The following is a 26,057-nucleotide window of genomic DNA, read 5'->3' on the forward strand; positions in this document are numbered from 1 at the left end:
TCAGGATCTAGAGAAGTTAAGTAACTTCCTCAGAGTCACATGCTTTGGACTGAAACAATGTCTGATGGTGAGACTGCTAACATCTTTCCACCCAAGGAACAGTTCAGTATTAGTAACTGTAACTAACCACATATATTAAAACTGTGTAATTACAAGCAAGTATTACAATCACCAGTCCTAAGAAAAATATACATGTCTTGTCACTATGTCATCTAGAACTTTTCAAAGTATTTTGAAATAATTACTTAAGATATTTACTGTTAAGTTCTCATTTTACAAAAAAAGTCTAACCCCCAAAGTACTATATCCTTGTTACCACATCAAAGCTAAAGATAAAATTCTTTCTTAGTGAATTAACTAGTACTTAACACACAAAATCACATTACTTTCACATTTTAGATATCTGAGTGCTTATATTAATAAAGTTTCTCCTGCTCTCTTTTAAAGAAAGTAATTTTGAGACAAATAGAAAAATCGTAATAATACTTTTATTAAAATCCAACTTTCTCTAAGTATCATTCATACCTGTTGTTCATCCTCCATGACGTTACTAGCAAACTCAAACACTAGGTCGTTCTGTTGGACAACGGCAGCCATAATAAAGCATCCCCTTAGATCCACATGAGAGATTCCAAACAGGTCCAAGTGCCAGGCAGCAGAGACCAGTGAGTAATCTGCGCAAATAAGCCCAGCTAGGCCTGTGAAGTTACTGTATGCCCAGGTTTTCTTTAAGGAAGGTACTTCAAATTTTCTTGCTTCACTGAGATTTTACTTAAACTGAGGCAATTTTTCTGAAATTTTTCTTCTCTGGAACTTCTTGACCTGAAAAACATAAAGCTTAAGTTAGTTATGAGAAAGCAATCATATTATTTAGAATATAACAGTCAATACAGATGGCAATGTCTCCAAAGTATTTTTTAATGTTTTTAAACAAAAGCAACATGACTAGTGAATTTTTTTTACACTAGGTACGTATTTTAAGATTTCATTCCTACTAAGAAAACATCACCTCTCATTACTGAAAATGAAGCCATCCTTCCTCCAACTCCCTATTAAACTACTAAGCACTATTAATTAAAAAAAAAAAAAAATTCCACCCAGCCATAACTAGGTTCTTGTAATTGCAATAAAGGACATATAAACAACTTCTTTTTACTAACTTAGCAAACCACACACACAGGAATTGGTACTCCATGAGTAATTTCATAATACATATTTTTTGCCTAAATAGAAACATTCAGATAATATTCTCATTAGGTCAGATATAAACATTCAGACAATATCCTTGTTAGGCTTTAAATTCGCTCTAATACATTTAAAGTTTAACAAGTACTGTTTTAGAGCTTTTAAAAATAAGCAGAAATTAAAGCCCCCTCTTTCTGTTCTTTAGAAAGGTTTCTGGTAAGTAGAATGCTTTACCATGCTGAAGTCTGTCTTCAGTGGCTTCTTTTTTAATGCACTGAAATGTACCCTTATCTCTAGCACAGGCTTGCAAGCAACAGGAAGGAAACAGCACTTGACCACGTCATGGCAAATTAGAACATGCAAAGAACTGCACTTCACAAAAGAAAAACAGAAGCGCAACTTAAGAGTGAGAACAATTTCACAGTGGAGGGAGAAAAGCTTTACAAAGTGCCTGCAAAAATGTCTGTCTATTTAATTTTTTTTTAAAGTTACTACTACTAACAAAAGTCAAAGAAAATTTTAATTTAAAAGCTGATCACAATTTTGTTAAACACTGCATCATATGGTTATGGCCACAAATATGACATAATAGAGACAAAGATATACAAATAATCACATTAGATAACATCTAGTTCTTTGAAACGGCATCTACAATTTTAATTTTAAAGAGACAAGTTCAGGAATGAAGCTGATTTCATGAATCACTTTCCCTGAAAACTTAAATCCAGCCAGTGTGTGCTAGCTAAATCACACACTCATTTTTCTAATTTCAGTAGTCAATTTCCTATATATTCCAGATTCTAGGGGTTATCATGGATGACTATGATTTCCCTAACAGGAAATTAAAAATTAAAAAAAAAAACTTAAATAGTTAAGAATTCAATTCAATTCAGGTGATATTTCTGCTCATTAACTTCTTACCCAGCAGTTTCCCATATTCACCTAGTCCACTTCTTTTAATAATGAGTTCAACTCTAACATTGGGAAAATATTTCTAGCACTACTATTCAGGCATTTTTTTATTTTTTAATTGGAGTGTAATTGCTTTACAATGTTGTGTCAGTTTCTGCTGAACCACAACATGAATCAGATCCATGTACACAGACCCCGCTCCCCTTGAGTCAGGCAGTTTTTGAGCAATGCACCAAGTCTAGAGGTGGGAAAGGTACTTCGACAGACAGATATATAGAACGTACATACGATACTTTCCTTTAAAGTCTCACCCAATTCTTCTGTACGAGGCACGTCTTCCCAGGCAGTTCACACAAACCACATTCATTCTCGCCTCCCTTCTCAGCTTTGAGTGTCCCCTACACCTGGAATTCCTCTCCCACTTCTCAGCAGCCATTTCTATGTTCTCCATCCTTCAAAATGCTCAACTCAAGTCCCATTTCTTTCACAGCCTCCCAACCTCTATGACTTGACCTACACGGGCCTTCAAAAATACAACACTTATTGCCCCTATCACAAAATTAGCACTAACTGCATACTGTCTCACACTTGAAAAGTATGTCCCCCTAATTCAACTGAATACATGTTTCAGGGCCTATTATTTGCAGAGCAATGTGCCAGGCACCATGATAGTTAGAGCAAACCATCTCTGGGTAAGTAACCACTGGTTTAACGTTTCTTCTGTAACTACAGATCTATGTGCCCATAATAAAAGACAGGTATTGATGACAGGTAGTTGTTTTCTATCATCAATCTATCAAATTTTTACAATCTATCATAGATGGTTAAACTCTTTCTATGTATGTTCTTCATAAACAATGAGTATAATACTTTTGATAATGAGGAAACCAATATTCTAAACTTGATGAACCACAGTAAGAATAACCAGATAACCAGAATCAAGGGATGTTTCCTGATAAAAAAAAAGTTGTGTTTTTTCTGTAAAAGGTTGGATTCCAAAAGACTAGTCCAAAATCCATTTATTCGTAAATACAAAAGTGACACTGTTCCAATGACCAATGTGAACACATCTAAGTGAAGTTTCACTTTCTTTTCCACTGCAATCACAAAGGTTTTCTTACCAGCACTTCCACAGTGCTATTATTCTTTAAAAAAATTTTTTTTTAATTTCAAAAGTAGGGACAAGCAATCAACATATTTACACATTATAGTACATACTAGCAACCAACAGTAATCAACCAAACTGAAATGATCGCCCATGATCACTAAGACTTTGTTAGGGTAGAAAGAGACACCATTATTCTGGTGAGTAGCTTTCGTTCATTTCTATACTTTCATTCACATACTGAGAATGTGTAAGGAAAGGAAAGCTCCTGCGTTCTTTTATTGGCTTTATTAGGCCTCTGACCCTCTTTCTTTTCTCTGAGTATGTATACAGCCTATGGCACCGAGGTTGTTCTTGGGAAGAGTTTTTGTAATTCCTGATCCAGAGGTACCACCCATACATATTGCTGTGCTCAATCATGTCCAACTCTTTGCGACCCTATGGACTGTAGCCCACCAGGCTCCTCTATCCCTGGGATCCTTCAGGCAAGAATACTGGAGTGGGGTGCCATTTCCTACTACAGGGGATATTCCCAACCCAGGGAATCCGCATCTCTTGTGTCTTCTGCACTAGCAGGCAGATTCTTTACTACTAGCGCCACCTTGTAAGTCTACCCACCCATATTAGACGTACTTAAACAACAGTCTCAGTGTATTAATATTTTTTCAGTAAGAGATGAGACGAGACACCTAGATCGATGATTCAATTTTCACAAGTGAACTGAGTCTCTTTGCCCAAGGTGTCACAATCTGAAAGCATAACAGAATTACAACTAGAACCTTCATCTCCTAAATCAGGACTCTGTCCATGACTGAAGTACACAGTGTCTAAATCTACTCAAATCCTTCATGCTGTAATAGCTTAGAACACAGTTTCTTTCTTTCTTTTTTAATTTTTTTTTCTTCTTAGTCATTTATTTAGGCTGTGCTGTGCAGCTTGTGGGATCTTAGCTTTCCGATCAGGGATGGAACCCATGTCCTGTGCAGTGGAAACTCTCAGTCCTAACCACTGAACCACCAGGGAATTCCCTAGGACACAGGTTTCTAAGTAAACACATGTATCAAATTAGAAAAAACAAATCTCCATCTCTTGTTTAGCTCTTGATGTCTAAATCTACTCATCAGATTATCTACTGGATAAGTCCATGTCAGAGTCGATGTGTCTAAAACATTCAAAACTAAGCCTATCATTTTTATTCCTCAAATTTGCTCTAGAATGGAAAAAACATGGGTTCTTAGGATAAAGTAGGGGCCTTTTATCTACTTCAACAAAATTATAAGGTCTTCAGTAAATTTTAAATATGGTTGAATTTACTAACCATTAGTTATATGTATTACATTTAGGAACACTCTGCAGTATTAATAGTTACCAAGCATATTCCATAACTTTCAAAGTATCAGTTAGTCTTTATAAAATAAGTAAAAAGTGGAAACAACTCATTCAACACAAAGACATAAACAGTTAACTTATCTGCACAGTTTTGAGAGGTCATCTAGTTAGGAATCCACCAAATAATGAAAATTCCCCGAGCTGGCTCTCATCTCTTTCAAGTTGGGAAGGACCATATTCTTACTCTTCAAGGACTCACGCCAGAGAAATACCTCATCAGTGAGGTTCCTCAGCTCTTACGGTCAAACTAAGCTTCATATTTAAGGTGAAGCAGTAGCTCAAGCAAAACGGAAGAACACAGGCTCTGGCATCAGACCACTTGGGTCTGAATCTTCTGCACTGTGACGATGGACAAGTTACTTACTTAGTGTCAGTCCCCCCTTCCTGCAAAACAGCTATAAGCCATAGTTTCCTCACTCTGTAAAATGATTATAACACCATCAAAATCTATATTTTCTATGAAGATGAGATGTAAACGTATGTGCAGAAATGCCTGGCATATAAATTTTACTCAATAAAGATTAGCTTCATTATATTCTAAGTATAGTGCAACAGTCTATATGTAACAGTCTATATGTAAATCTATACGTAATGTAACAGGTGCTTAAGTCTCATATCCATACTCCTTGGGAGTCTCCATTAACACAGTTATTTGCTAGACTGAAACAAACAACTGGAATCAAGATTGCCGGGAGAAATATAAATAACCTCAGATATGCAGCAATGGCACCCCACTCCAGTACTCTTGCCTGGATAATCCCATGGATGGAGGGGCCTGGTAGGCTGCAGTTCATGGGGTCGCTAGGAGTCGGACACGACTGAACGACTTCCCTTTCACTTTTCACTTTCATGCTTTGGAGAAGGAAATAGCAACCCACTCCAGTGTTCTTGCCTGGAGAATCCCAGGGATGGGGGAGCCTGGTGGGCTGCCGTCTAGGGGGTCGCACAGAGTCGGACATAACTGAAACGACTTAGCAGCAGCAGCAGCAGATATGCAGATGACACCACCCTTATGGCAGAAAGCAAAGAAGAACTAAAGAGCCTCTTGATGAAAGTGAAAGAGAAGAGTGAAAAAGTTGGCTTAAAATTCAACATTCAGAAAAACAAAGATCATGGCATCTGGTCCCATCACTTCATGGCAAATAGATGGGGAAACAATGGAAACAGTGTCAGACTTTATTTTGGGGGGCTCCAAAATCACTGCAGATAGTGATTGCAGCCATGAAATTAAAAGACACTTGCTCCCTGGAAGGAAAGTTATGACCAACCTAGATAGCATATTAAAAACCAGAGACATTACTTTGCTGACAAACGTCCATCTAGTCAAAGTTATGGTTTTTCTAGTAGTCATGTATGGATGTGAGTCGGACTATAATGAAAACTGAGCACCAAAGAATCGATGCTTTTGAACTGTGGTGTTGGAGAAGTCTCTTGAGAGTCCCTGGGACTGCAAGGGGATCCAACCAGTCCATCCTAAAGGAGATCAGTCCTGGGTGTTCTTTGGAAGGGCTGATGTTGAAGCTGAAACTCCAATACTTTGGCCACCTCATGCGAAGGGTTGACTCATTGGAAAAGACCCTAATGCTGGGAAGGATTAGGGGCAGGAGGAGAAGGGGACGACAGAGGATGAGATGGTTGGATGGCATCATCGACTTGATGGACATGGATTTGGGTGGACTCCGGGAGTTAGTGATGGATAGGGAGACCTGGTGTGCTGCGGTTCATGCGGTCGCAGAGTCGGACATGACTGAGCACCCGAACTGAACTGAACTGAACAAACACTGTAGCCCCATATCAACAAAAGTATACTCCTATTCCAGTGCCTAAAAATTTGGCACCTATTTGATAAATCCAGTTGCTTCAAGGTTGGGACCACACCCTGTCTGGCAAGATTCCCTTAAGACAGAGTTCCATTATGCTCCTAATCCAAACAAAACAAATTTACTGATTGTAAACACAAAACCCTCAGCCACATTACTGGCTACTACAACTAACTCAAGCGGTTAATTTTTGTATAACTTATTATAAAAGATTTCAGGTATAATAAACATATGATAGTCAAAATCAGTTTTTAACACTTTTTCACATTTGCTTCCTTAATCCCTAATTGAATACAAATTTAAGCTTCCTTCAAAAGGGTTTTAAACACAAGATTTTATAAACCCATCGATTCATCAATTTTTTAAAAAAAAATCACTGCTACCCTTTGGAAGTTGCCAGGCCACCAACTCATTATGCTTAACATGAAAACTGATAAAGGGAACTAATTAAACAAAAAAGCAAAAAGTTTTTAGATTAGACAGCTCTGGCCCAAAGAAGGTAAAATATACCGGCTTAGAGCAAAGGGTGGTTGAATGACTACTTTTAATTTGAATGACTATCTCTAATAAAGCATTCAGACTGTGTGTGTGTGTTCATAAGGCTGGGAATATTTAAGGAAGTGGAGTTATGTAGTAACTCCAGATGCCAAATGCCTGATTGCCTGATCGGAAAGTATTTTTATATGAAGTGGTAACCTAATAAACTGCTCTTTTCAACATATAGACATACTCATCATAATAGTTTGGAAAAACCATGAAACTAGAATTACAATGAAAATTTAGAAAAAGAATGAAAAAAGTGAGAGAAGAGGAGCTATGTAAGAAATGAGAAGCAAGCAATAAGTCCATCAACTGTAGTGAATGGAATGATTCTTATGTAACAGATCATCAGTTCAGTTCAGTCGCTCAGTCGTGTCCAACTCCTTGCGACCCCATGAATTGCAGCACACCAGGCCTCTCTGTCCATCACCAACTCCCGGAGTCTACCCAAACCCATGTCCATCAAGTTGGTGATGCCATCCAACCATCTCATCCTCTGTCGTCCCCTTCTCCTCCTGCCTCCAATTCTACCCAGCATTAGGGTCTTTTCTAATGAGTCAACCCTTCACATGAGGTGGCCAAAGTATTGGAGTTTCAGCTTCAACATCAGACTTTCCAATGAACACCTAGGAATGATCTCTTTTAGGATGGATTGATTGGATCTCCTTGCAGTCCAAGGGACTCTCAAGAGTCTTCTCCAACGCCACAGTTCAAAAGCATCAATTCTGCAGCGCTCAGCTTTCTTCACCGTCCAACTCTCACATCCATACATGACCACTGGAAAAACCACAGCCTTGACTAGACGGACTTTTGTTGGCAAAGTAATGTCTCTGCTTTTAAATATGCTATCTAGGTTGGCCATAACCTTCCTTCCAAGGAGTAAGCGTCTTTTAATTTCATGGCTGCAGTCACCATCAGCAGCGATTCTGGAGCCCAAAAAAATAAAGTCTGACACTGTTTCCCCATCTATTTCCCATGGAGTGATGGGACCAGATGCCATGATCTTAGTTTTCTGAACGTTGAGCTTTAAGCCAACCTTTTCACTCTCCTCCTTCACCTTCATCAAGAGGCTCTTTAGTTCTTCTTCACTTTCTGCCATAAGGGTGGTGTCATCTGCATATCTGAGGTTATTGAAATTTTCCCGGCAATCTTGATTCCAGCTTGTGTTTCTTCCAGCCCAGCATTTCTCATGATGTACTCTGCATATAAGTTAAATAAGCAGGGTGACAATATACAGCCTTGACGTACTCCTTTTCCTATTTGGAACCAGTCTGTTGTTCCATGTCCAGTTCTAACTGTTGCTTCCTGACCTGCATACAGGTTTCTCAAGAGACAGGTCAGATGGTCTGGTATTCCCATCTCTTTCAGAATTTTCCACAATTTATTGTGATCCACACAGTCAAAGGCTTTGGCATAGTCAATAAAGCAGAAATAGATGTTTTTCTGGAACTCTCTTGCTTTTTCGATGATCCAGCGGATATTGGCAATTTGATCTCTGGTTCCTCTGCCTTTTCTAAAACCAGCTTGAACATCTGGAAGTTCACGGTTCACGTATTGCTGAAGCCTGGCTTGGAGAATTTTGAGCATTACTTTACTAGCATGTGAGATGAGTGCAATTGTGCGGTAACAGATCATAGTTAGGCCTTTTCAATTTTTTCTAGTATAGAATGCTTTCTATTAGCTCTCAGCAGAAATGAAAATGAGAAATCAGTGGTATCAAGATAAATTCTATACAATCTTCCACAGAATCTGTCCATTTTCAATCTAATAAGTATGGAATCACACACTTTGAGGTGAATTATGGATTCACCTAGGACAATGCATTCACTGAACACTTGAAAGCAACAATTCTCTGCTTTTGTCCAATTCCCAGTCCAATTCTCTACTCAGGTCCCTCTATCTGCATTAATAGAACTTCATTAGTATTTTTCATTAGCAAAGTATCTGAACAAGTAAGAAATCCACTACACAAATATCTGTATAGTATAGTACAGTTTCTATACTATTCTGTGTGACCTCTTTTGATACCTGGAAAATCATTTTCAGTAATATTTTTATATTGAATAACTGAAGCAGAGGAGTTTCTAGATCTATTATTGTTTTAAATCTTACAATTTTACTTTAGTTGTTCTTTCCCAAGTTCTATCATATCCTACTATCTTGCTTTACCTTCACTCAGCCTAAAGTGAAAAGGAAACATTATTAAGCCTTTTTATAAGCTACCACAATTTTGTAGTTCATTAAAATACTTTAAACTTTTATTGACATTTTTCTTGCTAGTTCTGTGAATACAATACTGCTATCACAACTAAAACACTGTAGATAAGAAAAAATTACTACAACTTACCAAAATGTAGTTACAGTTAAGTAACCAGACTTAACACTTCCCCAAGCAAGGGTAGTCTCTAAGTTCCTACTGAATGAAGAAACAAACAAACAAACAAAAGACACCAATTGTAAAATAAATCTCATTGCACAGTCCTCTCTAAACCAAGTACCCAGATTCAATCCCTGGATCAGGAAGAGTCCCTGGAGAAGAGAATGGTTACCACTCCAGTATTCTTGCCTGGATAATTTCATGGGCAGAGGAGCCTGGCGGGCTATAGACCATGCGGGCACAAAGAGTCTGACACTGAGCCACATAAACAAGATAGAGGAGGAAATAATACAGGTGAATGTCCCAAGAGGAGCAAATCATTCCCTATCACATTCACTGTTCTCTGAATTCAAAGAGAAAACGTTCCTCTACTCCCACCTTTAAATTTAAATTACTTCAAATATTCAAGAATTTAAGAAAACAGAGAAAAAGGTAAAAGGGCTACAGTCCACGGGGTTGAAGAGAGTCAGATACAATTTAGCGACTAAACAATAATCTTTTAAGTAGCTCCCCAGCCTTAGGCATCTTTCATTGGACATGGGGGAGGCAGGGGGAGTGAAGTACCCAGATCTCCCCCCAGCCTTAGGCATCTTTCATTGGATGTGGGGAGGCAGGGGGAGTGAAGTACCCAGATCTTCCCCCAGCCTTAGGCATCTTTCATTGGACATGGGGAGGCAGGGGAAGTGAAGTACCTAGATCTTTTTCCAGAGCATCGTTTTATTTCCATGTGAACAAAACCCAAATTGATGTTTTCTGTATTCTGATGACATCTGCAAAGCTGAAGCATGCCTTAGAAACCTGAATAAGCTCACCTTAGCTTCAAACATGTTAAATGAAAAAAAAAAATATCCAAAACCCACAGTCAATATGATCAAGGAAACAGGCTGATTTCTCTGTGCTTGGCCTTTTCACTGACACCCCAGGACAGCTCCAGAACTTGGAGGGCAGGCTGCAGTTACTCACTCACCCAGACCTGAAAGGCCAGTTCTTTCACATTCTCCACTTCCCATCATTGGCCACTCGGCCTACCTGGTGTCAGATTACACTCAGGCAACAGTCATAGTATCTTGCAAAACCAGATCACATACCTAGACCTGTTCATACTTGTGGTCTCAAGATTAACCCTTTTTCTGAGCCTGTTCTGAAAATAAGAGAATTTAAAACCGAAGAGAAAAAAATAAATAAAACCAAAGAGAAATACTCAACAATAATCAGGTATTGTTTTAATCCTGGGTCATGAAAAAAGGTTTTACTTTCTCCAAATGACTGAAAGTGATCATTGTCAAAATGTCATTAATTGGTGCTTTTATCATGCAAATAAACTGACTGAAGGAGTTTTCTTACCCAAGCAAGCTAAATCTGAACTCTGACGAAAACACACCTGCTTGGGAACACAAATATGCTGAAATGTGCTTATTAGCAAGACCTGTTTGGGCAATTAACAATTTTCTTCCTACAACAAACAAGAAACAGCTTGCAAGAAAGCTGTTTCATTTCTGTGGTTGTTTATTCTCTTGTTTAACATTTTCATCTGCTTAAAACAGACATGCTCTAGGGCAGCGGGTCCCCCATTCCAGAAGACAGCAGTTTCCCATCCAGAATAGTGCTTCATTCCGGCCCAAAGTGAAGGGGAAAGGCCAGGGATACTGCTGAAAAGCCCACAGGAGATCTTGCTAAGGACACGCCCACCTCCAACTCCCGCAATGAGCAATATTCTTCTAGAAGAGACTGTTACTCTGTCCTAAGCAGTTTCCACTCTTAGGAAGAGACACACCATCAGCTGAAAACAAACCTGAAGGTCACACAGAAAGCCTGATGGCCACAGACTGCACTGTGAGGTGGCAGCTGCTCCCTGCGTTCAGCCGAGGGTCCTCTCTACTTTAGTCTATTTCCCCATGCGGCTCTTCACTCTGCAACAGGAGTAATTCACCAAGAATGAAAACAGAACCAACCGACTTCTCTACTTAAAAGTAATCAACATAACACTGTGAATCAACTATACTTCAATTTAAAAAAACTAATCAGTGACTTTCACTGCCTATAAGAAAAACCTCAAGTCCATTAACAGGGCTAGAGTGGCTCTTCATGATGCCCCAAAAGGTATGAGAAAACTGTTGCCATCAGATGCGTAAAGCGGGATACCTGAACACCTGCACAGAAGAGTGAATGGGAATCGTTCACGGATCAAGTTTAAAAGGACACCCAGGTCACATTATTATGACTCTTCATTCCCATCTCAAAAACAAGTACCCCAGGCGTCTCTGCATTTCACAGTCCCTCTTGGCCCGCTGCCCCACCCCCGAAGTAAAGACGCCCAAGTCCGTCCTGCTCCAGTTTCCCCCAGCACCCTGCACATAACGCCCTGGCCCAGGCTTGCTGGCTCAATTCAGAGCTTTCCACAGCTTCTTGAGTGATCATAGCCTTTTATACCTGTGGCATTTTAGGGGCCTCTCCCAGGTCACACTGGGACCCGAGTTAAGGATATAAACTCGAGAGAAGCAAAGCATGTTTCCCTTTTCCCAAGTCACCAACAAGTCTGATGGACTCATCCTCATGCACAAAACTTCCTGCTCATTACGCGTGACAGGAGCTCCAATTTCACAGCATACCCCTTTTCTTCTTTAAACAATAAAAAGCTATTTTCAATAAGTTTGGTATAATCAAACAATCCTGGTGCTCCATGTCAGGATCCTTAAAATGGGTTTCTTTCTACAATCATCCTCATAATGACCTGGCTCGCGCCTAAGATGGTAAACTCAAGGACACCAAAAAAACTAGAAGCAGCAAAAGCACAAGATGAGAAATAAGACAGTGGAAGGGCATGGGATGAGCATAAATTACATACATAACTTTATATTTTCCTATTGCACAAACCTTAGATTGATGCAAACTTTCAATACTATTCACAGGTATATAAAGATTTGTAACACAGGGAATTCTCTGGCAGTCCAGTGGTTAGGACTCCATGCTTTTCATCGCTGAGGGCACGGATTCAATCCATGGTCGGGGAACTAGGATACCACAAGCCATGCAGTGCAGCAATATATATATATATATATATATATATATATATATATATAAAATACAGAACAGTTCAATTTTTAGGCCTTGTTACAACATCCATTTTCACAAGAAACCATGCTCTACTGATCAACTTGGTGGTTAAAAGAAAAAAAAAAAAAAACTGATGATACTTAGTGAACTTCCCCTAAACTCAGAACTGTGGGAAAGACAAAGAGATAAAGCATGGGATGCTTTCTATGGAGCTTACAATGTAGTTCAGGAAACAAGACCAAGAGAGAAAATAACTGAACACTGAAAGTCAGTATTTAACTAAACGTTAATAAAGCTGGTCAATACTGCAGCATTTCAGAAGAAAGGATGGTCAAATGGGTCAAAGAAACACTTTAGACAGTCAAGGACCTAAACTCAACCTTCAAGTGAGGCAGGATGTGGAGAGACTGTACAGAAAGGGAAAGATAGCCAAGTACAGTGTGTGTGTGCACGCATGTTTCCTTAGGCAGGCATACATGTGTACATGCGTGCACATGTGTATGGACATGCATCTGTGTGAAGGCTGAGACACAAAAGAATAAAGAGAATTAAAACTGACCAAAGTGGGCATCCCTGGCGGCCCAGTGGTGGAGAATCCACCAACCAATGAAGGAAACACAGGTTGGATCCCTGATCTAGGAGGAACCCCCCCCCATGGTGTGCTGAGGAGCAGCTGTGCCCACATGCCACCGCTGCAGAGCCGTCCTCCAGTGCCCAGGAGTCACAGCAAGGAGCCCAGCCGCTCCAGGTCCTAAGCCTCACAGCCGAGAGCATACGTTCCAAGAGGGGCCACCACACCGCAGCTGGAGAGCGGCCCCGCTCACTGCCGCAACCAGAGAAAAAGCCCCGGCAGCAGCGAAGACTCAGCATACCCAAAACAAAAACGAAATGAATGAATGAATAAACAAAAACCAATGACCAAAGTAAGTTTAGAGACAGTTAATAGACTGACCAGAGCTAAGAGTTGACAATGGCAAACAGTAGAAAATGTGAAGCAAAGCAAAACCAAATTATGGAGAGTCTTGAAAGTCAGGCAGTGGAATGCAAGCTTGATTTGGAAAGAAGTGGAAAGTTCCTGGAGGTTTTCAAATCCGGTTGCTGCAACACTGTGTGGTCCCCAAGATTACGAAGCCCAAAGCAAGGGGGTCGGGTAACTACCATCTAAAAATGATGAGGACAGTTTAAACAAACATCCCATAGCTTGACTGGTACACTGGTATTAATAACTTCCAGCCACTGATGTGTATACTATCCTCCTTAAATTCTTCATTAATTACGTGTAATAGAGATTCTCCACAATGGTTTATAAATCACCCAGGGTATAGGAAAATTATTTAAAACAAGAAAAAATCAGTTCACTCGTTTACATGAAGTTTTTATTCTTTGCCTAAGGATTGAAAGAAGGCAGAAATAGAAAAATAAGATATGACTTATTACCATATAACCTTTCTTACAAGTTAATCAACTGAACCTCCAAACTGTCCTATATCCATGTGGACACTACAGAAACTTTGAAATATATGAACTCGCTGCATCTATGGATGACTGCATATTGCTGTTTATAGTATTAAATATTTCGAAAAGATGATGCTGATTCAGTTATTCAGTGAGGAAGGATATGACATCCATGACTGATGAAACTTTCTTAGTCATTTAATAGAGACTTCTAGCACCAACTTTCAATGAATCTTCACTTTCTTCCAGGGCAATGTTTAGAAGAAAGAAGTTCCTGTAAAAATGTCTATTTGCACTAAACTTGGCTCTTTATTAGATGTATTTTCTGCTTTGTGGCTTTGCTTGACTCTTCAGAAGTTCAAGAATTCAAAGGTGCTTTAGTAGATGTAGTGGGCACTTACTAGATTTTAAAAAATACTTTAGCATGAAGACACACTTAGAAATTTTACAACAGCACAATAAGGCCCATTTACATTATAATTTGTTGGTAATAGCTAGCATCTAATAAATGCCTTACAATTTATAAAACAAGACATATATACCACGCGTGCTAAGTCACTTCAGTCATGTCCGACTCTTTGCAATACTATGGACTGTAGCCCACCAAGCTCCGCCGCCCGTGTGGGATTCTCCAGGTAAGAATACTCAAGTGGGTTGCCATGCCCTCCCTCAGGGTATCTTCCTTACCCAGGGATCAAAACCACATCTCTTACATTTCCTGCATTGGCAGGCAGGTTCTTTACCACTACTGCCACCTGGGAAGCCCGACATATACATACTACTTAATTCTTAAACATCTCTACAACCCCTGATGTTGCTGTACAGACAAAAAACCATGATACTTATCCTCAAGGAATTAAGAAAGAGATGATAATAACAAATTAGAAAATAAATAATAGGAAAATAACAGCTACAGGTGCCAGGCTTCATATTAAAGTACTTTGTTTGCTATATCTGTCATTTAATCCTCATGTCACTAACAACCATGGATTGAGAGACCAACCAAAAAAGGGCAAGGACTTTGTCATAGTCACCACCAAACTCCCACAGCTTACCCAGACGGTCATGAACAATATTTGTCAAAGGAATACTCAAAATGCTCAGAGACAGTTTGAGTACATGTCTGACCTCAGCTCACACTCATTCATTCACTCATCCGTTCAACAAATACCCACTGAGTGCCTACAACATGTCAGACTCTGTTCTAGGTGGTAGGAATACAGAAAAAAACAGACCAACATTTCTACTTTGGTAGGGTTTCTAATCTAGTGATCTTGATGATCCCCCTCAAAAAATCCTGCTTTAAAAATGTGGGATTGTCAGGAGTAAACAGCTCTGCCCCCTCCTTCACATCTGGCTCCCAGCTACCTCCAAACCCCTGACAACTGAACACAGAAAATGTGACCTCTCTAAGTGGAGAGGAAGAGTTGTGGGATAATTTCTTACCTTTTGGACAGTCTATAGGTACATAAGGAGAGGGGAAGGGAAAATTTGAGGTGAAAACAGATACAGCTAAATCCAATGGCCAACTTCTTACAGGCAAACCTCAAAGCCACTATTTCACTTTAATTTTTAATTTGACTTTTGAGTTAATTGAAATTTAACAACTAAAAGGCTTATAGAGAAGGGCATAGAAACCCACTCCAGTGTTCTTGTCCGGAGAATCCCCATGTACAGAGGAGTCTGGCGAGCTGTAGTCCATGGGGTTGCAAAGAGTCGGACACAACTGAGCGACTAACAAAAGGTTTATTGGGGAGTTTTTTTTTTTTTTTAAAGCATTCCCTTCACAAATATAAACACTTCAAGGAGAAGAGTAAATTTTCCCTGTATTGTCTTCTCCTATATACTAGGTAGCCTTCAGAAGTCATATCAGTACTATCTATGTTCTTTTATTTATTTCACAAGGATTCACTAAGGACCTATCTGCTAGACACCGGTGGGTAAGGGTGGACAGGAAAGAGACAAGTAGCTAAGACACTATGGGCCATCAGTCTATCAGCTAAGACCAAAGATGCAGCAGAAGTCGATACAAAGCTTATTTTCCCATGTTATTCAGTAATTTTTTGCTGCCGGGACATTCCAGATAGAAGGAGCTAAGGTAAACCTAAAAGCTTAAATCACTGAATAAAGGTGAAATGGGAATTTAATGAAAACAAACTTTTTCCTAAAAGCACGCAGGATCTGGCATTAGAAGACCTGTGTTCAAATCCTAGTACTCCCATTTAATAACTTGATTTCCTTGGGTAAGTCAACCTCTGTGACCTTTCTTTCATCATCTTAAAAGTTGTACCTAGTAAGATTTTATTTTGTAAAGCATCAAGTACACTAAAAGTTTTAAAGAATATCAATACACCAAAATACACACACACACACACAAAAAGAATGTTTATCAAAATTTGAGACCAACATATTAGCTTCTCATTTCATATTGAAGGCCAGTCTTTTATGACCTACAAAAATCTCACAAAAAGTGAACACATTTTCATATTTTCTATATCTAACTGTGATCCATACAATCAATATAATACAAAACAAGCCTTTGACATGCCTAGAATTCACAAGTGACAAAAGTTTAATGAAACAAGCTTTATACTGAACGTGTCCCCCTAATGGGAAATTAGAGCAGCAACTGTACATCTGCGTCTCTGTTCCTCTCATCGTGGTTTAACTGACAGGAAGCAGAGAACAAGATATGGCATACAAACATCAAGTATTTCCTGCCTTCTCTGCTACATCTTTATGTCTTGTTTTATAAATAGTCCAATAGTCTATGTGAAAATGTATCAAAGCCTGGTGCCAGAAGCATTAAGATATAATTGGTGACAAGTGTTTATGAAAACAGAACAAATAAAAAGGTATTCTGAGGTGGGGATCTAAGTTCATTTCACACATGAAGACTCATTATTAATAGTTTTCTCTAGAAGTATTCTTAGGAGTAAACACTTTACTAATTAAGACTTGAAAATCACAATGACTGACTACAAAATGAAATTTCTGAACAACAGAACAGCCCTCAAACTATTTTACCCAACCGGTTAGATAAATAACATTTGACCACCTAGATAGAAGACCTTCTTCCCATTCAGCTTTCACCTCTCATAAAAGATAACCACCACTCAAAACAAAATGAAAACAAAAAATCTTCAAACAGTCAACTCAAAACAGCAGTACAGATACCTTGCCTCTTTGATCTTTGGCCATTTTTACCATGGCTTCTTGAAGCACTTTTTCCAGATTATAATTTGAGTTCCCCCTGCCGATCAAACTATCTACTCCCTTGTTCTCTTCTCTTATATCCAAAACTTGGCTCACATTATTATTCACATATGTTCAACCATCAACTATAAACAAACCAAACAGAACTCTATTCCTAATAGGTAAAGTCTTGCTGCTTCAAGTAAGTCATTTTAAGTAAGCTTCCAATTAATTACAACTAAAACAGAGATGTTCCCTTTTCATCAGGCCTAGCTGTCTCCCCCACAAATAATTTCTAAGAATCATCTCAATTCATCACTCACATGTCTCATATTCCATACAAACCTGGGCACAATACAGTCATCTTCTCTATTCATAATGGTCAATTCTCACCTAAGCTATAAGCTACTGCAACTACAACTTCACCAGGCAGTAGTGTTATTTGTCTCTAGGTCAGTGTCCACAATGATTCAATATTTTACTGCAAGTAAGCTCATCTTGTGGTTCTTTCTTTAAGTGATTTTAATATACACATAATAATCAGCTTTAAGCATGGCACCATGTTCCTAAAGCAAGAAACATTTCTTAAATGAGTATCTTGGATAACAACTGCATTTTTATTCAGTATTTTTCAATTAAAATAGCTAATTATACTTTTCAACAGTGTAAGAGTTACTAGGGCCTTCCCAGCATATTTTTAGTATATTTATGCTCTTACTTGTAAGTGTATTACCCTCAGCTGTCCCCAGTATCTAGGGAATACATGCTCCCTGAACCTTAAGGGAACTGTCCGTTTCTTTACACATGAGCTCCCTTCCCATAGCCTGTGGCTCTGATGCTTTGTCAAGCCACCCTGTGTTAGGGTGCTCGGTCACATCCAACTTTTTGCCACCTCGTGGACTGTAGCCGCGCAGGCTCCTCTGTCCATAGGATTTCCAAGGCAACAATACTGGAGGGGTTGCCATTTCCTATTCCAGGGGATTTTCCCGACTGAAGAGATCAAACCTGAGTCTCCTGCATCTCCTGCATTGGCAGGAAGATTCTTTACCACTGTGCCACCTGGGAAGTCCTCGAACCACTCTAAATGGTGAGAAAAGTCTCAGGACCTCTGCAGAGAACCTAGTGTGTACCACCTTCTTGACAATCATTTGCTAACAAAGGCAGGCAACTGTTCTAGTCTACCAAATGCAGAAGAACAGTACATCTTCCTTTCAGTTTATTTCTAAGACTAACAGGTTATAAATTATCCCATAACAACCACATATCTGTCTCTGGTCCATAGACAAAAGGATCAAATATAACACCCAGTTTTAACAGTTCATACCATAAAATATTTTGAATAAACAAATAACTTAAACAAATCTTCTGTTTCTAAATACAAATTGTCTTAACTGTCTCTGAAACTAAAACACATATAACTTTAATTCTGATTAATTTTAATTTAAATCTAAAATTTTCACATTCTTCTTCTTCATGCTTTAATATACATGTGTGCTTTGTGTGGTATATATTAAACCTTATATAAATAGTATAATACTGTATATATTCTTCCAGCATACTTTAACAAGCTTCTTTAAGACATAAAATTTTGAATAAACACAAAGGTTACTTGGAAAGGAATTTTAAACATTCGCGAGGACTTAGTGCTTAGAAAAATATTATTACCAAAGAAAGATAAGTCATGATTATTTGGCTTCCACTATAACAAAGAGAAATATCTTAGATATACACAGCAGCCCATCTTCAATGATGCTTCTCACAACATGTCCTGACCTTCTGCAGAACAAAGGTAGCCCACCTTGAAAATGTCACGTGTAGAGACCTTAACAAGAAGTGCAGGGGTCTAACCCCAGCAGCCTCTTTCTAACTCACCTAAAGGTGCAGTCTACACACCAACAACAACACCGTATCGGTTCCATCAGTATGGCTATGTTCTAAATTGCTGTAAGAGAATCTCTGGCTGCTGTATTCCCCAGCATCAAGAATACTACAGGCAATAAACAATCATTGAATGAATTGGTAAATTATATAGGAGGAAAAGTAATATAATAAAAAAAAAATCCAAGAGACCCCTGAATTGCATGACTTATGAGAACCCTTCCCATTACATAAATCCTCTGACTTCTACTTCCATTTGCTCCCCTGTGTTCCTGCCACTCCTAATAGAGACACCGTGGAAAACAGCTCAAAAAAGAGAGCCAGGGCAATCTGATAGTTTGAGAACTCCATGAAAACTTTGATTTCCTTCTTCCCCCCAATGGACACATATGCAAAGTTGTGTTTAACCAGGGCTTGCATTTCTCTGATAATAAACCACTGTGTTTTCATTCCCAATTAAAAAAAGAGAGAGTGTGTGCCAGGGGATGACTATGAAAGAAAAACACTGGATTAAGGTCTATGTTTCACTTTTTATAGCAAATCCCACATTTACATTATTGAATTTTGGAAATCTTATATAAAGATTCCATATCAAGTTTATAACTAAAGATGCAAGAATTACTATCATTATAACTAAGAATTTTAAGGAAACAAGATGAAACACAGATCAGGAAGCAAGACAAAACACTAATTATGGCAATAAATCTGGCTGGATGAAAAAGTCTAATTCAAGGTATCAGCTAGTTAAAAGTTTATCAGTGTATTGGTTATACTCCAATACAAAATAAAAAGTTTAAAGTTTGGGGGGAAAAAAAGTTTATCAGTGTCAATTAATACTATACCAATTATGTTTTAAGAATCTTTGTTCTAAAATGCATTTTTGAAAAATATTTGAAAGTGATGACTCTAAAGGGTAAATTATTTCTAACAAACTATTATCTCCAACTGGTTAATGGATGGCAACTGGAAATTATCATTTACTTATCAGAAGTATGCCTAGAGCCACCTTGTTAGTTACAGGGGACAGATACACAGTCTTATGTATAACTTAATTTTGAATCTAGCTCATCTCCTTCACTGAAATGATGATTTTTTTAAACTGATGTAGAGTTTACTCACCACTTCTTTTTTAAAAATCAACTTCTGCTCCTCATCAAATTAAACATATTTCTCAGTTACATATGAATGTGGGGAAAAAATAAACTACCCCTTACATAGCACAATTTACTATGAAGTAGTTCAACCAAAGAAACAATACACTGACACGCCCATCACCCAGCTTTATATTAACATTTTTCCATAATTTGTTTCAGAGTCTTAAGAATAAAAAAGTCAAATATACATATACATATATCCCTCTCCAATCTCTTCTGACCATTCTAAAATTGCTGTTGCCAAACTGCTTATATTTTTATAACTTTACTTCATATGTATCAATGATAGTACTGTTTTTATGTACATAATAAGGATTTTAATGTATCTATCAAAAAATTTTTACTCAAAATTGTTTGAAATAAACTCTAGTTAATAAATGATAGGCATGCTAAACTGCTGAGTGTTTAGTGGTCAAATGTACTAATGTCCACAACTTATTCTAAAGAGATCACCTGCCCACTTGTTTAGGTCCTAGCTTCCCTGGTGGGTCAGCAGTAAAGAATCTGCCTACAGTGCAGGAGATACAGGAGACTCAGGTTCAATCCCTGTGTCAGGAAGATCCCCTGGAGAAGGGAATGGCAACCCACTTCAGTATTCTTGCCTTGAAAATCCCATGGACAGAGCGGCCTGGCAGGCTACAGTCCATGGGGTCACAGAGCTGGACACGACTGAAGCCACTGAGCACAGCCTGGAAGGTCTGAGCCCCAGGGCTAGCCACTATGATAAGAGGCTGACCAGATAAGAAGGCATCAATAGCCTCTCTTCCTAGGAAAGATAGTGAAAAACTCTAGATTATCTTTAATTTGCATTCTCCCGATACACTTTGTAAACTCTTCACATACCTCAGTATGACGATGTAATAGAGAACTCGTGCACATATGTTCCAAGAGTTACGTGCAAGAGTGTTCCCAAACTGGACATACTCTACTGCCATCAACAAGATGGTAAATACATTCCTGTACAGACAATGCAGTACTATACTGCAATTAAAATTAATTAAGATAAATCTCATAGAGTTAAATGAAAGAAACATGTCAATACAGAGTATACATGGTATGATGCATTTCAGTGAAGTTCAAAGGGGTAAAACTATAAAGAAAGGGTTATCACAAAAAACAGAATAATAGCTATTTTTAAGGAGAAACAAACATGGGCAGCGTTGGGGATTTTTATCTTAATAAACATGCCCTATTTCTTAACCTAGGCTGTTGGGACATGGGTAAACACTATGTAATAACATTTAAACTGTATATGTTTTATACATTATCCTACATTCACATTTCATAGTTTTAAAGAAAAAAGGATAATGAATTGTTTTACTACAACACTCAGGTTCCATTTACTATTTTGATACAAAAAATAAGATGCACAGAAACTAACAGTTATTAAATCAATAGCTCATTTTTATTGTTTTACTATAAAATCTTCTAGTTTCAGTGTTTACAGGACTGTTTTCTAAAGCACAGAAAATAACCAATTTTCTTTCATTTAATTTCTAAAACCATACCATACAACTCTACACAAATACAATGACCACTGTATTATTGAGCATCTACCACACAGATTATAACCTTTATATGACTTGACATCACTTAAAGTCACACTGGTTCCTGCTACCTTGAAGAACTTCTATTCCATAGGGTAGAAGATGGGGAAAGGATAGATCCAAGAAAATACAAATTTGAAAAATCAAGAAATCAAAAACTTGTATAAGTAGCTGCCTCTACGCAGCAGGACTGAGATGGGGAAGGGGCAGAGGAGAGAGGCTGCTTTTCATTAAGGGCTTTTTATTAAATTTTTAACAATGTGCAACATTTTGACAGCTTTTTAATATAAAAATTATTAAATCAATCTTCATAACTCTAGAAGGCATTCATATTGTTTACACTTGTGCTTTTTTTTTTTTTGATGCTAGCAATCAATGTCAAGCTACAAAATATGGAGACAAAAAAGAGCTGATATCTTGCTATGCTATGCTAATTTGCTTCAGTCATGTCTAACTCTGCGACCCAATGATCTTAGCCCGCCAGGTTCCTCTGTCCATGGGATTCTCCAGGCAAGAACACTAGAGTGGGGTGCCATGCCCTCTTCCAGGGGATCTTCCTGACCCAGGGATCGAACCTGTGTCTCTAATGTCTCCTGCACTGGCAGGCGGGTTCTTTACCACTAGCACTACCTGGGAAGCCCCTGATACCTTGCCACTCAGCATTAACAGGCAAATTAAAAGGGCTCTGCATTCCTATAGGGGTAAATGAATGAAGGTGAAAAGACAAGTTTAGGAAGTTTTCTGATGATGAGAGTGGGGTTATTAATTCAGATACTTATTACTGGAAGAGAAGGAATCAAAAATGTTTCTGCACAGATATTTACACGACCAAAGCTCAGCTACCTAATTTATCCCCTCTACCAACAAAGCAAACAGCACAGGAACTATTTTTTTCAAGAAGGGTGGATTCCTATACATTTATAGTATAGATCAGCAGCCACTCTTACTCTAGTAAAACTGACAAGATGCAAAGATAGAGGTGACAAATAACTTTCCCATTAGGAGTTCCTCTACTAATGGGAGAAAGATTGCTCAGAGAGTTGAAAACTGCACAAATCAATTAGGCTGACTCAATGATATTACTAATTTAATTCTTACCATGTAAAGGAAGCAGCTCCTAAGCAAAGGAGCAAAATATTCTGACCAACTGATGGAGGCAAAATTACATTCAGACCACTCAACTGATGGGACTCTTCTTCTCATTTAAGAGATTGTGCAGTCTAGACAATATGTAATGCAAAGCCCACAAATATGCAATCCATTATGTAGTTAAATGTCCAAAGAGATTTCAAAAACCATATTCAAGTGCTACACGGCAAAAAAAAAAAAGTTACTCCCTCCCAGACTCAAATAATAACAAGTAATAATAGTGTCTCTGAGGAAAGAAGGGTTTTCAAAGACTGTAAATGTTACCCTATCAGGAAGGGCCTTTTTGTTGTTGTTGTTCTACCCCAAGGAAAAGGGAATGGAGAGCTACCATGAGGCACCAAAGGAAAAAAAAAAAAAATACTAACATTGGTAGAGTGATGGTTCACTGAGAGACAAAGAGGCTAATTACACCTGAAAAACAAAAATAATTAGATTAATTAAATAATGTGGTCAAGATGGCTGTGAGTGGAGAGCCAGAGGAAGAAAAGCAGAATTAGAGAAAAGGACATAGGAAGAGGCACAAAGCTGAAAGACAAAGCCTAGCAAAACCACCAGTGGAGAAAGGGAGCACTGGAGCAGGGAGACGAGGCTAAGTGAGTCCTAGTCATTTTCCTTATTAATACTTACTAGAGGCTGTGGGTTTCAAAACACCACTGTTCCTGAAAAGTTCAGATATTAAAATGCTAAGTAACTGATTAATCACTCTTCACAGCTCTTAAACCTGCAAACTCTCTTTCTGAGAAAGTTGTCTAGGGCACTTATTAAAATTGCAGATGGATAAGCCAAACCCCAGGGCCTAATAAACCAAAATCTCTAAGTTGAAACCAAGTGATTCTCTGTTACAACAAAGATCAAAAATTACTACTTTAAATGTAGCATATTACCAGGCAGGTGTTAATTATTTCTGTGGTTACAATGTGTGTGCACCAGAGATTAAGCTGAGGGCCACATGTCCTTTAAAGGTTTGCTACCACTATAGCAGGCCCTGCCCAACCGAGTAGCCAAGGGTTTAATGCAGCAAATGTAACAGTAACGGCCTGTACACTTGTGCCTGATACTGTCAAAGGTTGAAAAGGATGGAGAAATAGAATAAAACAGCTCTGCTCTCTAAGAATTTACATTCTCTTCTTAAATTTTGTTTTTTTTTTTTATGTTTACAACGTTGTGTTGGTTTCTGCCATACAATAATGGGAGTCAGCCACAATTACCCACACGTCACCTCCCTCCCTAGCCTCCCCCACCCCCCATCCCACCCCTCCAGGCCGACAGAGCGCCAGGCTCCCTGTGCTACCCGGCCCCTCCTCACCAGCTCGCCACCTCACACCTGATAGTGTAGCTGCTGATGCCACTCTCTCCCTCCCCCACTGTGTCCGCAAGTCCATTCTCTACATCTGGGTCTCCATTTCTTCCCTGCAAATAGTTGCATCAATACCATTTTTCTAGATTCCATATATACGTGTTAATATATTTGTTTTTCTTATACATTCTTACTCTTACTGAAGATACTCTTCCAAACCTGTACAAATGCTACTCATTCTTCAATACTCCTGAAGACTCACAGACTTTCATGCCCATTTTAAGTCTCAGTCACCTTTAACCTCTAGGCAAGCAATCTGAACCTAAATTTAATAACTCACTGATTTTGTTTCATTCTTTATTTATTTCACCTATGTTACCACACCCTATTTTCTCAGTCAGACTGAAGTTTGTGAGACTACTACAAGGCTTTGTAGACTTGTGTGCCCTGTTTATTGTTTAGGACAATGATGACCACCACACTATGGAAAATTTGATACTGAATTAGGTTAGGGGACTCAGAATTTAAGAAATTCAACAGTCATATGAAAAGCAATTTAAAAATCCAGATTTCAGACCTAAAGAAAGGCAGATCTAAGGTAAACTTCAACCACCACAATAAAACATATCAAAAAGTTAAAGACAAAGATTCTGTATTCCCCAGTCAGTTCTAAGAATCAAGTGCCCGGTAATGTGAAGTAAACTTTCAAAGAAGAAGGTACAACAAATGGAATGAGATTATTACTTACGGGAAGGTTAAATTCAAGATTATACTTATGTTAAAGTTTAGAGACCTCTAGGTTTTGCAAACATATGCAGTTTTACACACACTTTAATAGAACAAGGCATCATATGAAATAGTATTTGCCCTACCGAAGAAGATGAGGTAAGATTATAGTGGAAATAAATCTGTCTCCATATCTAGGAGTTCAAAGCAAATTCCCATCTTCCTTAGGCCCATCTTAAACAGGTAATGTCACAATGCTTCAACTATGAAAAAAAATTCTAATAGTGAGAAAAAAGCTGCTGTAGAAATTAAACAAATGCCTCATCCTCTCTCTGATGAAAATGGAAACTAGTCTGAACAAATTTTCAAAATCATCAGTTAATTCATTTGGTCGTACCTTATCACCAAAATCATCACCAAGGAACTTAATGTAAGATTTTATTCACTCTTGAGGCAACACAGACCATTTCAAACAAAGCATCACTTGTTGGTGGGGGGGGCTAAACTGAGCAGCTCCAGACTGGAAGGCCTGTAGTCCAGCACGCCATAACCTTGAGCAAGTCACAAGACCTCTCTGGGCCACGGTCTGCTCAACTTTTAAAGTGAGGCAGCTGAACGATCTTCAATCTTTTAATGCGAAGTTCTTCAAACTGGTCATTCTAAGTTTAATTCTGATGACTCACTTTAACTTCTATTCAACTTTTTGAAAGGAAAAGGGTGGGAAGGGGACTACCTAATAAGTCATACTGGTTTGCCTTAGCTTCTATGTTTTTTTTTTTCCCTCCCTCTCCTTGAAGCCCCACTTCAGTCTTCTCCACATAACAAGAAACCAAAATATACAATTCATGTTTATCTTTATTTAAATTGCAATGGTGTCTTAATTTTAAGAAACTAAATTCTTCTACTTTAATAAATGAAATCTTAATTATTTGCTCATTTGTGTGCCCCTTGATTTTTCTCTGTGGGTCACTGGCCTTAAAAACTCAATAAAAAAGAAAGCCAAAAGTTTCATTAAATTTTTCACACAGAGCAGGCCAGAAATAAATACAACTTCTACTTACTCAAAAGCTGACTAAACCAGCAATATGCAAACAAAGATGATAGCAAATGGCTCAGAGCTAAACTGGTAAAATGTCTGCTTGTGCCTGTCAATTGAGATCTGATAACAGGAACAATCTTTTCAAAGAGTAACAAATAATAATTGACTGCCTTTCTATCTTCCCTTTCATCTGACAGGCCTTCAGTCACTTATAAAAGTTATTAACAGCGAATCC

At 38.3% G+C, this 26,057-nt stretch overlaps 1 protein-coding gene across 6 annotated transcripts in view; it reads right to left on the minus strand.

Annotated features, from left to right (window-relative positions):
* Nucleotides 1-26,057, minus strand: part of ELF1 (E74 like ETS transcription factor 1) — a 118,595-nt gene that overhangs the window by 56,675 nt on the left and 35,863 nt on the right. For 4 of the 6 annotated variants that reach the window (XM_081549872.1, XM_081549869.1, XM_081549875.1 and 1 more), the window contains exon 2: nt 526-822. In XM_081549872.1, the coding sequence (XP_081405998.1) occupies nt 526-597 (72 nt within the window). In that variant the 5' untranslated portion in view covers nt 598-822. Of the gene's footprint in view, nt 1-525; nt 823-1,419; nt 1,462-11,120; nt 11,239-26,057 lie in introns of those variants that run through there. The other 2 variants (XM_081549874.1, XM_081549873.1) reach the window with 2 other exon arrangements.

Source organism: Giraffa tippelskirchi, chromosome 12, assembly GCF_054371585.1.
Source record: "Giraffa tippelskirchi isolate mGirTip1 chromosome 12, T2T-mGirTip1v1.2.pri, whole genome shotgun sequence".
In the NCBI taxonomy this organism is placed as follows: Eukaryota; Metazoa; Chordata; class Mammalia; order Artiodactyla; family Giraffidae; genus Giraffa; species Giraffa tippelskirchi.